The 16,197-nt window shown below is 38.9% G+C and overlaps 1 protein-coding gene across 1 annotated transcript in view; it reads right to left on the reverse strand.

Moving 5' to 3' along the window:
* Nucleotides 1-4,717: 4,717 nt before the first annotated feature.
* The window catches only part of abca12 (ATP-binding cassette, sub-family A (ABC1), member 12), an 89,164-nt gene continuing 77,684 nt past the window's right edge, over nucleotides 4,718-16,197 (reverse strand). The window contains exons 61-70 of the mRNA XM_027166277.2: nucleotides 16,113-16,197; nucleotides 15,207-15,417; nucleotides 14,130-14,239; nucleotides 13,892-14,042; nucleotides 9,024-9,158; nucleotides 8,276-8,379; nucleotides 7,584-7,676; nucleotides 7,390-7,495; nucleotides 6,288-6,425; nucleotides 4,718-5,306 (exon numbers count right to left, since the gene is read on the reverse strand). The exon at nucleotides 16,113-16,197 is cut by the window's right edge and continues 169 nt beyond it. Of these exons, the coding sequence (XP_027022078.2) occupies nucleotides 5,211-5,306; nucleotides 6,288-6,425; nucleotides 7,390-7,495; nucleotides 7,584-7,676; nucleotides 8,276-8,379; nucleotides 9,024-9,158; nucleotides 13,892-14,042; nucleotides 14,130-14,239; nucleotides 15,207-15,417; nucleotides 16,113-16,197 (1,229 nt within the window). The 3' untranslated portion in view covers nucleotides 4,718-5,210. The remainder of the gene's footprint in view (nucleotides 5,307-6,287; nucleotides 6,426-7,389; nucleotides 7,496-7,583; nucleotides 7,677-8,275; nucleotides 8,380-9,023; nucleotides 9,159-13,891; nucleotides 14,043-14,129; nucleotides 14,240-15,206; nucleotides 15,418-16,112) is intronic.

A 16,197-nucleotide genomic window follows, 5' to 3' on the forward strand; every position in this document is an offset into this window, starting at 1 on the left:
AAGCTGGGTTAAAGTCTGCTAGCTATATGTAATGTAATACTGTAATGTTTTCTTGCTAAAATATGACACGTTGATTATTGTGTATAAAGTCTAAGCACCAGCCCATAAATCAAAGTGAAAAAACCTTATAAAATATACATGTTATTTTTCTAAAGGTTTTAAAGTGCATGTTAGATGAGACGACGGTATGTTGACAGACTCCTGATAAATCTTGACCTTCAACACAAAAGTCGTCTATACATCACGATTACTGAAACGTCATCTGGTCAAGAGAAAGTTCCTTTGGTACCAGGATGGAGATGAGATCGAATAAAAAATGTGGAATAATAAATACATGAAAAAATGAAACCAGGCATAAATAGAAGAGTAAAGTGCGCATGCGTGGACCTGATGCTGTATTAACAACAGACACTCCTACAGTTTTTAAATATATAACAATCAGACACATGCAGTCAGCTGAGGCAGGTGAGCGTCTGCCTCACCTGTGAGAGTCTGCCTAACCTCAGAGGGTCTGCCTCACCTGTGAGGGTCTGCCTAACCTTAGAGGGTCTGCCTCACCTGTGAGTGTCCGACTCACCTGTGAGGGTCTGCCTAATCTCAGAGGGTCTGCCTCACCTCAGAGGGTCTGCCTCACCTGTGAGGGTCTGCCTCACCTGTGAGAGTCTGCCTAACCTCAGAGGGTCTGCCTCACCTGTGAGGGTCTGCCTCACCTGTGAGAGTCTGCCTCACCTGTGAGTGTCTGCCTCACCTGTGAGGGTCTGCCTAATCTCAGAGGGTCTGCCTCACCTCAGAGGGTCTGCCTCACCTGTGAGAGTCTGCCTAACCTCAGAGGGTCTGCCTCACCTGTGAGGGTCTGCCTAACCTTAGAGGGTCTGCCTAACCTTAGAGGGTCTGCCTCACCTGTGAGGGTCTGCCTAACCTTAAAGCGTCTGCCTCACCTGTGAGGGTCTGCCTCACCGGATTGAGTGTGTGTAATTGGTGTTTACTTGTACATATCTTCCTGTATGTCACCAATATAATGTTTGTAAACACATAATATGTCCGCCATTTTTAGAGTCTAGGTAATTTACGCATTTGTATCTGATCTGACATAAAAGTACCACAGTACCATGAGTCCACAGGTTCATGCTTGTTCTGCTCTTGTTCTTCTTCTCCACTCTGACAGCAAAACTGGAAAAGTCTATTAAGCTTTCTCAAAATATTCTTAAAACTGGACGTCTGGTCAAAACAGGAGGTGATAAATAACCAGTGATCAGTGTGCAAGCAGCCAGTGCATTTAAACTACTCTATTGAATTCATATATCTGTGAAAGAGTCAGTGCCTCCGATATGCAGGTCACTGATAAATCTCTCAAACTAATCTGATTATTGACGGAATGTTCTTAAATGAGGAAGAACAAAGAGATCACTGTGGGAACTTCTCGTGCTCATTAGTCTTGTTACAGCTGGGTGAAAAGACTGAGGTGAGCGTCCATTGTGTGTGTGTGTGTGTGTGTGTGTGTGTGTGTGTGTGTGTGTACAGTAAACTTAACTGGTTGTCAATCCTAGACTCATATCCTTAAAGGTAAAGCAAATGCTCTATCTGTTTGTTGTGATCATAGGGTTTGGAATTTAAACCTTAATAAAAATGTATTTTATAGTGTTTTTTTTAAAGACTTTTAAAAAAAATCTTTATATTCTGATTTAATCTGGTGTCCCTACACGTATGAGAGTGGCTCATAAACTTTGTCTATTCCTTCAGTCTTCGATATTTTTATATTTCATTAAATATTATTTCAATATCATGTTTCTTAACATACGAATAAGAGTCTTGTGCAGTGAAACTGTAGACGTTGGTTCGGCACTTACAGAAGTCCAAATGGGAGATAAAAATAAATACCAACGGTAATACACAATAAACAGGAAACATCATACGGTCAAATCATCGGACTAACCCTAAACCTAAGGCTTAGTTAGAAAGCGGTTCCACAAACCGCAAACTTCTGCTTGTCTGACACGTTTTATAAATCTGGATATAAAATCCACTGATGACTCCAAATGACCAGCGCTCCTCCTCTACATATAAATGTTCGTATTCTGTGACTCAGGAAATTATAGACTCGTTAGTGTTTTATTGCTGGTAATGGAGAAGCTGATAAATGCTTATATTCCAAATGTCATTTTTCTATGAGATTTTAGATTGAAATCTTACTTCACTGATATATGATTCATGTTTTTATTATACCTCAGAACCGGATAAGTGAACGCAGGAGGTTTGGTGGGACGATCGCATTAGGATGTTCAGAAAGAATTGAATAATTTACCACGTAAAATCAACGTTGTTTTAGTTTAAGAAATTGACCGATGTTTTAAGAAGAAGCCGTCAGTGGCAAATCGCAACAACGTGGTTGATGTAAAAGGGACTTTTCAAGCGTAGAGTAATATGCAAATGTGGGGAGAGGAAGGTCATGGGAGCTCTCTGATTTGTATTAAATAATTAATTAAAAAAAAATAGATAAACAAATAGACAGATAGATAGATAGATAAATAAATAAATAAATAAATAAATAAATAAATAAATAAATAAATAAATACACAGTAATAAATAGCTAGTCAGTTTTTTTTTTACCAAACCTCCATCTTCTTTTTTTAAACTTTTTTTTCATATAAACCTCAAATAAAGGTGTATTTATTTATTTATTTATTTATTTATTTATTTATTTATTTATTTATTTATTAACAAAAACTCACTTTGATGTTATAATTAGCACTAATTATGAATTTTTTTTTTTTTCAAAGTTTCTGATGTAAAGAGACATGTTTTGGGGGTCAATAAGACAAGTAACTTGACACGTGAGTTCGAAAAATTTGTTTAATGGTAAAAAATAAGTTTACATTTTGAAAAAAAAGAGGCACGGTGCCTTCGGGCGTTGAGAAGAAAGAAAGAGCTGATGAAATATTCAGTACGTGAGAGACGAGCCTTGAGAGGAAATATTAATGAAAGCGAAGATGTGCAGACGTTGAAGAATCATTTATATCTCCGAGCCAAAACGGTCGTGTGATTTATACCGAGCCCAGAAGTGGGCCTGCGCTACGGCGACGCTGCCAGCAGTTTAAAAGGATGAGAGGCTTGCGGTGCATACATATTCAATACGACATCACCGTGCTCGCCCGTGTACATCCTGATAGTGTTCACCGTGGAGGAAAAAAAAGAAATGATGAGTGACAGAGTAAACAATAGCACTAACAATCCCATCTCATAAAAAAATATACAGCAAACAAAACAAACGTGTTTAAAAACAATCCTGTAAATATTCCGGCACAGAAAAACACAGTAAGAGTCGTACCGTGGCCGCGATGTGTAATAAACTGCATATGATGCATTCATAACACATTATGCACACTGTTCATGAAGATGCACTCACCTGTGTAGCCGGGATTATTTTATTCTTCTAAATAACACATTTTAACCTTTAAGAAAATAATAAAAGAATATTAATTGTTCCTTATTTTTTCTATGTCTGTTAATAACTGCTGTAAGTCAATTGTTTCTTACTCTGATGCAGTTGTTTTTAAATATAATAAACTATCATAAATGCAGCAGGTTTAATCAAGAATTTGTTAATAAATAAATACATTCAACAAACCATGTAATCATTAGTTTTCATAACATGTTATAGTACGTTTATAAGGCTGTCATAAGATTAGTTATGAAGATCTATTACAAGATACTGTAGCAGTCTTTTGATTATATTATACATTAGGAATAAGTTACTGTGACGGAAGTATACAGTAAGTAGTGTTCATATGTCATATTGGGCTCATAAGACCTTTTGATATATTATGCATTATGAATTCTTAAAATGTGCATTATAGAGTAAGCAGGGTTCATAACCTGTCATAATGCATTCATTAGGCTGTTCAGGTTATGATTAGTTACATAGTTATTTCTATCTTTTTATGTATTATGCATAAGGAAGTGTGAATGTGACACATTAAGTAGTGTTCATAACATGCAAGTAGTGTTCATAACATACTTTGATTAGTTATGAAAATGCACTGCACTGTCAGGACTCAGCCTGGACTTTTGGCCATGTGTGTCTGTTTAGGTCACGTGTCTGCCCCGCCTTTGTTTACTCCTCCCCATGGCTACACACCCTTTTCTTATGTATTAATCATCATGTCTATTTAATCGTGTCTATTTAATGAATCATCGTCAGTGTATTCGTCAGTGTAGCCTCGGCCTTTGTCCTGTTTAGTTTTCGTCTGTTAGTCCTGTTTTATGTATTATCATTTATTTATATTTTGACATATTGCGTATTAAGAATTATTAACACAATGTAAACATAATGTGTAAGTACTGTTCATAACATATTAGAGTGCATTCATAAGGCTGTACATGTCATTCTAAATGGTTTAGTCTGTCCACAATCTACACTCAGACACCTCAGAGGGCCTAATGACTGAATAATCATTGTTTAAAATATATCTGATGATTATAAGGTGTTATAAACACTACTTACAATGCAAATCAAATGCAATCAGTGTGTTCATACTGTAGGCCATCACATTCATGGCCTTCATAGAAAATGAGACTTAAAAAAAAAATACAAACCAAATCTTAATGCAAATATGACATAAAGGATTATAAACATGCTATAAACATGTCGGTTGCTCATTTAGACCCAATTTAATCTGTAAGTTCCGAAGAGTTCAAAAGATGAAACAACACATCGTGAGAAGTTTCAGTGTTTATAATGAGTTATAATGCCCAGTACAGAGTCAATGTTATTTGTTATGTCCTGCATATTAACAACTCATAATGCACCATAATCATGTCCAATGCACTTGTTTTCATTGAAAGTTATATATCTATATTTTTAATAACTATATTACAGTGATGCAGTTACAGATCTTTATGAATACAGAGCGAGTAAAAACTCTCGGACATTCGTATTATCATTGTAATGAATATTAATGGCACAAGATTTGCATAGACGATTTTATAAAACTATAGCGGTAACGGACGATTAAATCAGAGATGTAGGTTTAATTAGTTCCGAAGAGAGGAGGAGGTACATTACGACATAAATTAGTCAGTTCTGAAAGGGTGCCTTATATCCTTCATTATTCCATGAAAAAATATAAAATAATGACTTTTTAATTTAAATATATCTAGAATATTACAGTAACACAAAACATAGAGTCTTCAGGAGTTAATTGTTATTCGTTTCACTGCATTTGACTGTCAGTATCGTCAACATCTGAGGTCTCGTCGCTGTCCTGCGCCGCTCCGCCGACCTTTCCCATAGCGAAGTTAATGAAGACCTGCAGAGACGAGCCGAGAGAAAAAGGTTAGACTCGTCTGTCAGTTTCACTCTGGCTGTGTTTCTCTTTCGGTCCTCTGTTTTCTTTCTCTACAGGAGGCTACATCGTGTATTTTTCCCGAAATGACTCGCTTTTCTTTTCGATTCTATCCAGTGTATCAGCGCTCAGGAACACGAGGTGACGATTACATTCTTACATTTTATTATTGTTACATTTCAAAGCTATCGAAATAAAAAAATTATGGCGGGGCAAAAAAAAAAACATCCTGTTCGTAAAACATTTCCTGCACAGCGCCCCTAGTGGTCTCACAAAAAACGACATGCACTACAACTGTATCACTACTGCACTTATCATGTGCCTGTATTTTACTATGTACGTATTTAAGAGCCTGGATTTATCCTGCAGAATCCATATGAGCAGTGTGTGTGTGTGTGTGTGTGTGTGTGTGTGTGTGTGTGTGTGTGTGTGTGTGTGTGTGTGTGTGTGTGTGTGTGTGTGGGTTTATAGATAAGGTGCTGCTCAGAATACAGAAGAGGAGATGAACAGAGGGATGTATGTGTGTATGTGTGTATGTAGAGTGTGTGTGTGGGCTGCAGGAAGAGGAGGGGGAGTAGGAGGGGAGCAAGGAGTGGAGAAGGTGGACGAGGAGAAGGTGGATGATGAAGAGGAGTGGAAGGAGGAGAAAGAGAAGGATAAGAAGGATAAGGATGAAGAAGTGGATAATAGAGAAGATAGAGAGAGAAGGAAAATAGGAGATGTAAGAGGTACAGTAGATGATGATGAGGAGGAGAAGGTGGATGAAGAGGTAGAAGAGAATGAGGAGGAGGAAGAGGAGGAGGTGGATAAAGAGTTGGAGGGAAATAACGATGAAGAAAAAGTTAGTCTGTAGATGAAAAGGTGTGTTCAGTTTGATGGATTGATGGACAGGTGGTACAGGTGATGATTGACAGGTGTAACACAGCCCCAGCTTCCATCACTCACCTCATCCAGTGTGGTCTGACTGACAGAAAAGTTTTTGATCTTCAGCGCCGCCTTGTTGGACTCCAGCTGGTCGAAAATGTCAGCCACACCTCCAGGAGCGAGAGGAACGTGGTACTCCACCATAGACGAGTGATGGTCCTGTAGGAACACGGCACAAAGAGATTCACTCACTCGGTTCCACTGAAAGCCACATGGGGGCGCTTCAACTCAGCTCAACTACAGCTACCAGTTTAAAATCATGTCAGCTACAGTTTCACAGAAAAACTGAGCTCTGAGCTTCCTGTTCATCAAACATCTCATTTCTTACAAATAATCACAAAAACAGAAAAGAAACTAATCCCCTGAATAACTTAGGCATGATGGAGGATCTGTCACGTCGTCATTTTGAATAAAATTCTGACTACCTCGGCAAAGAAAAGTAAAATAAATAAATAAATAAATTAAATAAAATTAAATAAATAAATAAATAAATAAATAAATAAATAAATAAATAAATAAATAAAATGTAAATTGAAATAAAACAGTTGGGTATGGTAATATACCATTCAAAATATTTTATTATTTTAATGTAAAATTGTGGGGAAAAAGAAAAAAAGCAGGAAAAAAGTAATTATTTTTAGTACAAATTAAATTAAATATAATTAAAGAAATGTAGAAATATATGTAGAAAATGTAGCATCTGTAAATAAATAAATGTAGAAAAAAACCGGAAACAAATATTAATATAGAATAAAAGAAAATAAAGTAAAAATAAAATAAATGCAAATGAGATAAATGCAAAAATGTTACTAATAAAATATATTGTTTTATTCATTATCATTTATCTGGTGAATAAATAAGCAAATACATAATTTCAATTAAATGTTGTTTTTTTGGTTAGTTTTTATGGTATTCTCACAATAAATAGTAATATTATTTTTTTTTATTTTACTTTGTGTTAATATTTTTCTATTTTTTTACTAATATTTTAAAAAAAAAATTTCTATTTTTATTATATATCAAGACTTAGAAAGTGAATACTGGGCAGTTTCGAATTGTTTGTGCTGCTAATCTAGAGCAGATTCTTTGGTTTCTATCAAAAAAACATGATGAAGTGATTCACCTTCAGGAAAGTGCTTGGGAAATGCTGCTGCATGAAGGTGCTGATGGAGTCCACATCGCACGCAGCCGAGGTCAGGTACATCTTCACTGTGAAGCCGCTTCCGAACCTGTCGAGACGAAAAGATCGTCATCGTTAATGTCTAGTAAAACAATAAGATAGACATAGACGGAGAGAGGAAGTGGAGATGGACTGACCTGTTCTTGATGTGCTGTAAGGAACCTAAACATCTGAACTGGCCTTGGACCATGATGGCAAGCCGAGTGCACAGAGCTTCACACTCCTCCATACTGAAACACACACAAAAATACGACATGATCACCTTAAACTCATGCTTTTTAATCCCACAGAATCAGAAATCAAAGAATTGGTTCGGAATCTTGGCTTGTTTTCCTCCTGGAAAAGCACTGAAGAAGAAATCTGACTGTCTCTGTCAAGAGGGTCCAGCTGCTCCGAGCTTTCATCCAAAACATACCAAAATAGCTCCATGACCACAAAATAAATCTTATGACATGACCATCACATTCCACTGACTTGAATCTCACTGACACAAGAAACGAGTGGATCGAGATGTCTATAATATCAAACTTGGGCATAATAACTTTGTAATGCCTTTTTTTAGTCTGACCAATTTGTTTGTTTGTTTGTTTGTTTGGTTTGCTTGCTTGTTTGTTTGTATCTTGGTTTATTTGGTTGATTCAATTGTTTGCTTGTTTGTTTGTTTGTTTGTTTGCTTTATTGTTTGAATTAATGGTTGGTTTGTATGTATGTGTTCGTTTGTTTAGTTGGTTGGTTAGTCGGTTTGTTTGTTTTGTATGTTGGTTGGTTGGCTAGTTGGTTGGTTGGTTGGTTGGTTGGGTTAGGCATTGTAAACAAAAAAGTATTGTACCTGTGGGATGTGAGAACTACGGCACATTTTCCCATCACTTCCTCTGAGATGATCTTCCAGAGGTGGCGTTTGGAGCGAGGGTCCATTCCAGAGCTTGGCTCATCCTGAGATAGAGAGAGAGAGAGAGAGAGAGAGAGAGAGAGAGAGAGAGAGAGAGAGAGAGAGAGAGAGAGAGAGAGAGAGAGATGGGGCCAAGCACATGAAGCAGGTGAGCATGAGTATGATCATCAGCACCACAGTAGATCACGAGTAGTAATAAAACCCAACAGGAGCTAAATGCTGAAATAAAAGAGTGTGGGTTGAAACCAGCAGCTGATAGAAGTGTTGGCAGATGAACAGATGGAGAATGAAGAATCTGTCATTTTAAACTGTGAATGTTTACCGTTTAAAACTGCAAACAGATTCTGGGATTGTAGTTGAGAAGGATGAGGACAGTGTAGTGGAGCAGGAGGAAAAGAGATGGAGGAGAAAGAGGAGGAAATGATGATGGTGGGGGGGTGAAGGTGGAAGATGAGGAGATGGAAATAGAGAAAGGGCTGGAGGAAGGGATGGTGGAGATGAAGGAGGAGATGGAGATGGTGGAAGAGGTGGAAGGAGTGGGGCAGATGGAGGTGGAAGAGGTGGGGATGGAAATGGAGAAAGGGGTGGAGGAGGAGATGGAGATTGTGGAGGAGATAGAAGAGGAGATTGTGATGGAGTACGGGGAGGTGGAGGTTATGGAGGAGGCTATGAAGGTGGAGATGGTTACCAGGAGCAGGATCTGTGGCTGTCCAATCAAAGCGAGGGCTGTAGAGAGTTTACGGCGTGTTCCACAGCTGTAGCGTTCGCTGATGATTTGTCTGTAGTAGTTCAGCTCCAGTTTCTTCAGGAGATAGTTCACCACCTGAGACACAGGATATCTCATTATTGTTAAATGATCAGAATATCATCAGTTTGACAGTAAAACCTGACAAGAAACAAGTATTACAGCAAAAATGTTTCAGTTGTCTTCCATGTAGATTTCTGCTACAAGCTTTTGCTCTGAAGAATGTCTACGAAACGGAGTCGGTCAGTCGGAAAATTACGGATGACTTGCTTGGATTTATGTTTTTGGTTGATGCTTAAATGAAAGAAAGGAAAGAACTAGAACTTCCCTCACCTCGGAAAGAACAGTCCTTAGTGATAACTATGACACTGTGAAAGAGTTCATGTGTGTTCATCTTGGAATCACAATATTCCTGATCCTATTAATAAATGACCCGTCATATCCTTTATATATTTATATTAATGTCAGGGATCAGCGCAGATCCGTCATGGATCCGCGCAGACTTATTGCCATGTGTGTTTGTGTTTGTTTGTGTCACGTGATCGCCCCATCTTCGTCTGCTCCTCCCGGTCATCACACCTGTTCCCCATTGTGTGTGATTGTCCCTGTCGGTATATATGCAGCACGGCTTCATTAACAATAATGTTAGTTCCCAGTGTAGTGTGGTTTATGTTTGTCTTCGTCATGTATTAAACCCCTTTCATTTGACGCTATCCTGCGTACGGGTCGGTCTCCATACCACCTCCTCCCGGGTTCTGACCATTAATCAGAACATTCACTTTATTTTTTCCCTATTTACTAATGAATATGAGCATTTTTTTCTCAACACACTATTTCTAATAATACATTTCCAGCAACGCAAGTCATCAGTGTATTCTAATGACTAGAGCTGAAAGCCATTAAAAGTGATTAATTAATGTAATGATGTTAGCAGCCGGCTTCAGTGCATAGAGCCACAGTGCATGGACTACACACTCATTAGCTTTCCCCATCAACACCGATACATTTCCATGATATTTTTGTGTCTAGGATTAAAGCGACGTATAATCTAGAGCTGGACCTTCTGAGTCAAATAAAAGAAGAGGTGCTAGCATTTTCGTCCTTTTAAACCCACCAACCTTTTTCTGCCTTTCTTTTTTTTTTAAGGTGTTTTACTTTTAATTATTGATGCACTAATTATTCCCGTGAAAAGAAAAGAAAAAAGCTTCACTCGTCGGTTTAACACCGCGAACGCTGTGAGCACGGTAACGAGCGGCGTTCAAATTAAATCATCAGCGTCGAAGTTGAAGTGTGTTGAAGCGAAGCCTGTTCTGATGAACGCGTCGTAATTAATTGGGTTCCTTACATCAAAAGCTCCAAACAGCCAGACGCTGAATTTTAACATCTCAATGGTGTGGACCTGTAAGCTTTTAGAATGACTCAGGTTTAAAATAAAGAGGACAGGAAGCTGCTTAATTTTCCTTTCATATCAGCTATGATTCTAATCTTTTGATTGCGTAACGATGACGTCTGGATCGGAGGTGAATAAAGTTAAAGCTCCGTATACCTCCATGAATCTCTTCGGCTCGGGTCAGTGTGAAAAAGTAAAAAAAAGAACTGAAATTACTTCCATTAATCTTCCGAGAGTAAGAGCCATTACCTCCAGCATTAAAGAGATCAGAATTATTACAGAGCCGAGTGTGTTGGAGAAACTCTCGTGTTTTTTAACATTGTAATAAACGACTAATAGTAGAAGGGACGTCCCTCAACAGAAATATACGGGGAGCACCGAGGAACTTGGAGAATGGACTTGAGTTCTTGGTCTTTATAAAGAATGAGCAATGAATGATGTGCCAAAGATGTTATAATGGGAAACTCATCGGTTCATATGATGCTGACATAATAGACCTTTCAGGAGCTCACATTCCAATGACATCATAGTGGACCGTAATGTCATAATGGACATTTCAGGCACTCAGATAATGATCAAGATATTCTAAAGGTCCAGTATTTGTCTATGTGTCAGATTTGTTTGTTTGGAAGCCAGATATGGTGTATAGGAGTCAGATTTGGATTTTGTCAGAGACAGATTTGTTTTATAGGGGTCAGATTTAGTTTTATTGGCGTTTTATAGGAGTCAGATGAACCAGACCTCAGCACTTATAAAGAAGAGTACCTTATAAATCCTTTTCTTTTAATACATCCTTGTCTACTAGCTAATGAAGATCTCACCACCGCATTCCAAGGCAGCTGAATGGCAATGAACACTGTGGCAATAAACAATTAAATAATTAGAATTTATTGCTAATCAATATGGAGAAACATTAAGTGCTCTCAGTCACATCAGTGAGAAACCAAGACCAAAACCACCAAAACTAGAGTGAATACCTGTTCTCTGTACATGCAGCGGGAAATTACTGACCTCCACACTGAACATCATGGACCTCCACACTGACCTCCACACTGAACATCATGGACCTCCACACTGACCTCCACACTGAACATCATGGACCTCCACACTGACCTCCACATTGAACATCATGGACCTCCACACTGACCTCCAAACTGACCTCCACACCGACCTCCAAACTGACCTCCACACTGACCACCACACTGAACATCATGGACCTCCACACTGAACATCATGGACCTCCACACTGACCTCCACACTGAACATCATGGACCTCCACACTGACCTCCAAACTGAACATCATGGACCTCCACACTGACCTCCATACTGAACATCATGGACCTCCACACTGACCTCCACACTGAACATCATGGACCTCCACACTGACCTCCACACTGAACATCATGGACCTCCACACTGACCTCCACACTGAACATCATGGACCTCCACACTGACCTCCATACTGAACATCATGGACCTCCACACTGACCTCCACACTAAACATCATGGACCTCCACACTGACCTCCAAACTGACCTCCATACTGACCTCCACACTACACATCATGGACATCCACACTGACGTCTAAAATGACCTCAAGACTGACCTCTACACTGACCCCACACTGCACATCATGGAACTCCACACTGACCTCCAAACTGACCTCTACACTGATCACTATACTGACCTCTACACTGACCTCCACACTGTACATCATGGACTTCCACACTCACCTCTACAGTGACTTCAAGACTGACCTCTACACTGACCTCTACACTGAACATCATGGAACTCCACACTCACCTCTACACTGAAGATAATGGACCTCCACACTGAACCTCATGATCCTCCACACTGACCTCCACACTAAACATCATGGACCTCCACACTGACCTCCAAACTGACCTCTAGACTGACCTTTACACTGACCTTCACATTGCACATCATGGACGTCTACACTGACCTCTAGACTGACCTCCACACTGGACATCATGGATCTCACATTGACCTCCAAACTGACCTCTACACTGACCTCCACACTGCACATCATGGACGTCTACACTGACGTCCACACTGAACTCCACACTGACCTCAACAGTGACCTCCACATTGAACATCATGGACCTAAACACTGACCTCTCCACACTGACCTCAACACTGACCTCTGCCCTGACCATCAAGGACCTCCACACTGACCTCCATTCTGATCTCAACATTCACCTCTGCACTGACCATCATGGACCTCCACACTGACCTCCATTCTGATCTCAACATTGACCTCTGCACTGACCATCATGGACCTCCACACTGACCTCCATTCTGATCTCAACATTGACCTCTACACTGATATCCACAATGACCTTTACTCTGACCTCCACACTGATCTTAACACTGACCACAACCAGAAAGGAATTTTGAATGACATATCCCATGTATTCCAGTTGGTTGCTATGGTGTTACTAGCTGGTTGCTATAGTCTTCACATAGTTGCTATGGTGTTCCGTGCTATTTTCCGTTGTATTCCAGTTGGTTGGCAGGTTGTTGCTAAGTTGTTGCTATAGTAGTTTAGGTGCATGATGCTATGTGTTGACCAAAGTATTGCAGTTGGTTTTTAAGATGTTGATAGCTGGTTGCTACAGGGTTCTGGCAGGTTGGCAGGGTGTTGCTGAGTGGTTGGTAGAGTATTTTTTATGGTTGTTAGGGTGCTGCTGAGTGGTTGCTATGTTATTTTTGTTAACGGCAGTGTGGTGCTAAGTGGTTGCTACAATGTTCTAGTTTCTAGGGTGTTGCTAGGTAATTGCTATGGTATTCCAGTTGTTTGTTAGGGTGTTACTAGCTGGTTGCTATAGTTTTCACATAGTTGCTATGGTGTTCCGTGCTATTTTCCATTGTATTCCAGTTGGTTGGAAGGTTGTTGCTAAGTTGTTGCTATAGTACTTTAGGTGTATGATGCTATGTGTTGACCATGATGTTATTTTTGTTAATGGCAGTGTGGTGCTAAGTGGTTGCTACAATGCTCTAGTCTCTAGGGTGTTGCTAGGTAATTGCTATGGTATTCCAATTGTTTGCTAGGGTTTAGTGTTGTGTTTTAACTCAGATGTGCTAACTTGTTGAGTTGATTTCAGCTTCAAAGCTTAAACTAGAAGATTATTCATCTATCCAGACTTTGCTTAAATTGATAGCAATAACCTGGTGGACCACACCCACCCACACAACCTTCTCAAAAAAAAAGACAGTGCTGTTTTTACTGAAACAGTCAAACCTACGGTCGTAGGTCATACACACTCATGAGTAATGAAGGAAAGTTGATGAGAGTGCACTGGGAACCAATTAACTGAAGTAGAAGAGCAGAAGAGGAAGCAGATGTGTCTGGTGGTGCTCTGTATGAGTAAGCTAGCATTAGCATAAAGACTCTTTCCCACCTGATCGATCTCTCTCTTGCAGATACCCCTGATGCGAGCATAGAAGTACAGATGCTCTTCTCCTGTCAGCAGGTTATCCAGAGCGTCCACTTGCGGGCAGTAGCCGATATTAATCCCCTCCGTCCTGCAGTCCATGATGTCCACCATTTTCCTGAAACATAGCGTGCACATCAGAATTAAAACAAAAAAAAAGGTACTAGGAGCTTCAGTCTGGAAAATGAAGGCGTGAACAAATTACCCATCCCAGTCGAGCACTTGTGCTGAGCCATGGCTTGGACTGATGTCTCCGGTTAGCATCTTAAACGTGGTGGTCTTTCCTGCTCCGTTGACTCCCAGCAATCCAAAGCACTGAAATAGAGAACATTTCGAGAAAAAGCTTGTTTTCATAATGGGATAAGTTTATAACACATTTATAAGCCATCATTAGCTTTATTTATTCATTTATTCATTAAATAGTAAAATTTGTTATATTTGTCCTCTATTATCTCATAATAAGTAACATACCTACAAAAATTATGGTGAGTTAATAAAGCCATTAGCTTTATAACATGTTTATAAGCCATTAATATAATCATTTCTTTATTATCTTTAGGCTATTCTATATCAAATACTATATAATTTGTGACCCAGTTACTATAACCTCAGCTTTTAATATCTTCATATTACATGAGTACACAGCTGTATACATAACTAATACTCCATATATAAACTGTTACAAAATAACAGTTTTAATAATAGCGTTAAGCTTATAACATGCTTATAAGCCATTAATTGATAAAGCATTATTTATTTAGTAAAACCTGGTTTTACTTTTGCACAGAACTTTCATATGATTATTAATTCATATATAACCAGTTATAAATAACCATATAACGTGTTCATAAGACAGTCATAGAAAATGAACAAGCTATTTGTTCTTAGGGTCTTGTTATAAAGCATATCTGTTTTTTTCTTTATTTTTCTTTTATTCTTCATAAAATTGTCCTTAATGGGGTAATTAATAATATTGATTTAACATAATTAATTAAACCTTAACGATTAAATGCACTAAACTAAAATAGTAATGTATTACTTTGAATAAGGATTAAATAGCACTTGCTTTATAAACGTTTTATAAAAGATTAATAAACGAGTTGTTATACTGTTATAAACTTTATGCAAGCAAAGTCAAGAAAACTAGTTAAAGAACCTGATTATGACAGAAGAAGTCTTTATTTCTGAAAGTGTTTGTGTAAGAGTCAATGAGTGTAGTTTATAAATGGTTTATAACCAGGTATGAACAGTGTGAGGACTGTAAAAGCAGCTCAGCACTGACCTCTCCCGCTGGGATGCCGAAGGACAGCTTGTTGACGGCCTGCACTCGGCGGTTCAGATGTCGGTACACCTTACTGAGCCGACTGACTTGCAGCAGATCTGAACTGGCGGCTCCGCTGTCCACACGCTGGCGTTCAGCCAACACGTCCTCATCCACGTCCTCGACCCGACTTCCTGTCTGAGGCACCGACTGGCGCCGTGACCACAACCGCCTTATGTGAGACAGACAAGGCGTCAACATGAGAAGCAGAACAGGAGACCTTTTACTGACACTGAAAACGGATTCACGTAAAGCTCAAAAAAGAATTAGCATCAAAATGCTAATTAGTTATTTATGAAAAGTCAGTGAATTCTTTTTAAATATGCAAATACATAAAAAACATAAAAAAAAGATGTCAAATAATTTAGATGGTATAGATATGTTATAAAATTGTCAATTAAATATAAAAAATAATTTGTGAGTTAATGAGCATGATGTTCTGTGTCCATGTTAATGAGCATGATGTCCTGATGATGTCATGAGGTGCATTTGACATAATGGGCATGTCTTTCTGATGATGTCATAAGGGGCATTAAAGATGATGATCATGACGTCATGATCGCATAATCAAGTGCATTCGACATGATGAAGTTGACGTGCTGATGATACCATAAGGGGCATTAAAGAGAGTGAGATAAAGAGCATGACGTCCTGATGATGTCAGTACAGGAGCTGCTTTGATGTCCTACTGGGTGTTCCTAGAACTGACATTTTGTCGATGATGTCATCAATGGTAACCAATCAGCACCTTCACTTCACATTCAGACTAAATCAAACTCTCTACCGTCACTCATTGTTGTCAGTTTTTTTGCTTTCGATTATTTTCATTTCATCAGTTCTTCCACCAGCCTCTGCTCTGCTTCTCACCTGACTTTGCGGAACAGCGACTTGTTCATCAGAAGCCGCAGACTGAAGCAGATGAAGCCCTGCAGGAACATCGAGATAAACATCC

This window comes from Tachysurus fulvidraco, chromosome 6 (assembly GCF_022655615.1).
Source record: "Tachysurus fulvidraco isolate hzauxx_2018 chromosome 6, HZAU_PFXX_2.0, whole genome shotgun sequence".
Lineage (NCBI taxonomy): Eukaryota > Metazoa > Chordata > Actinopteri > Siluriformes > Bagridae > Tachysurus > Tachysurus fulvidraco.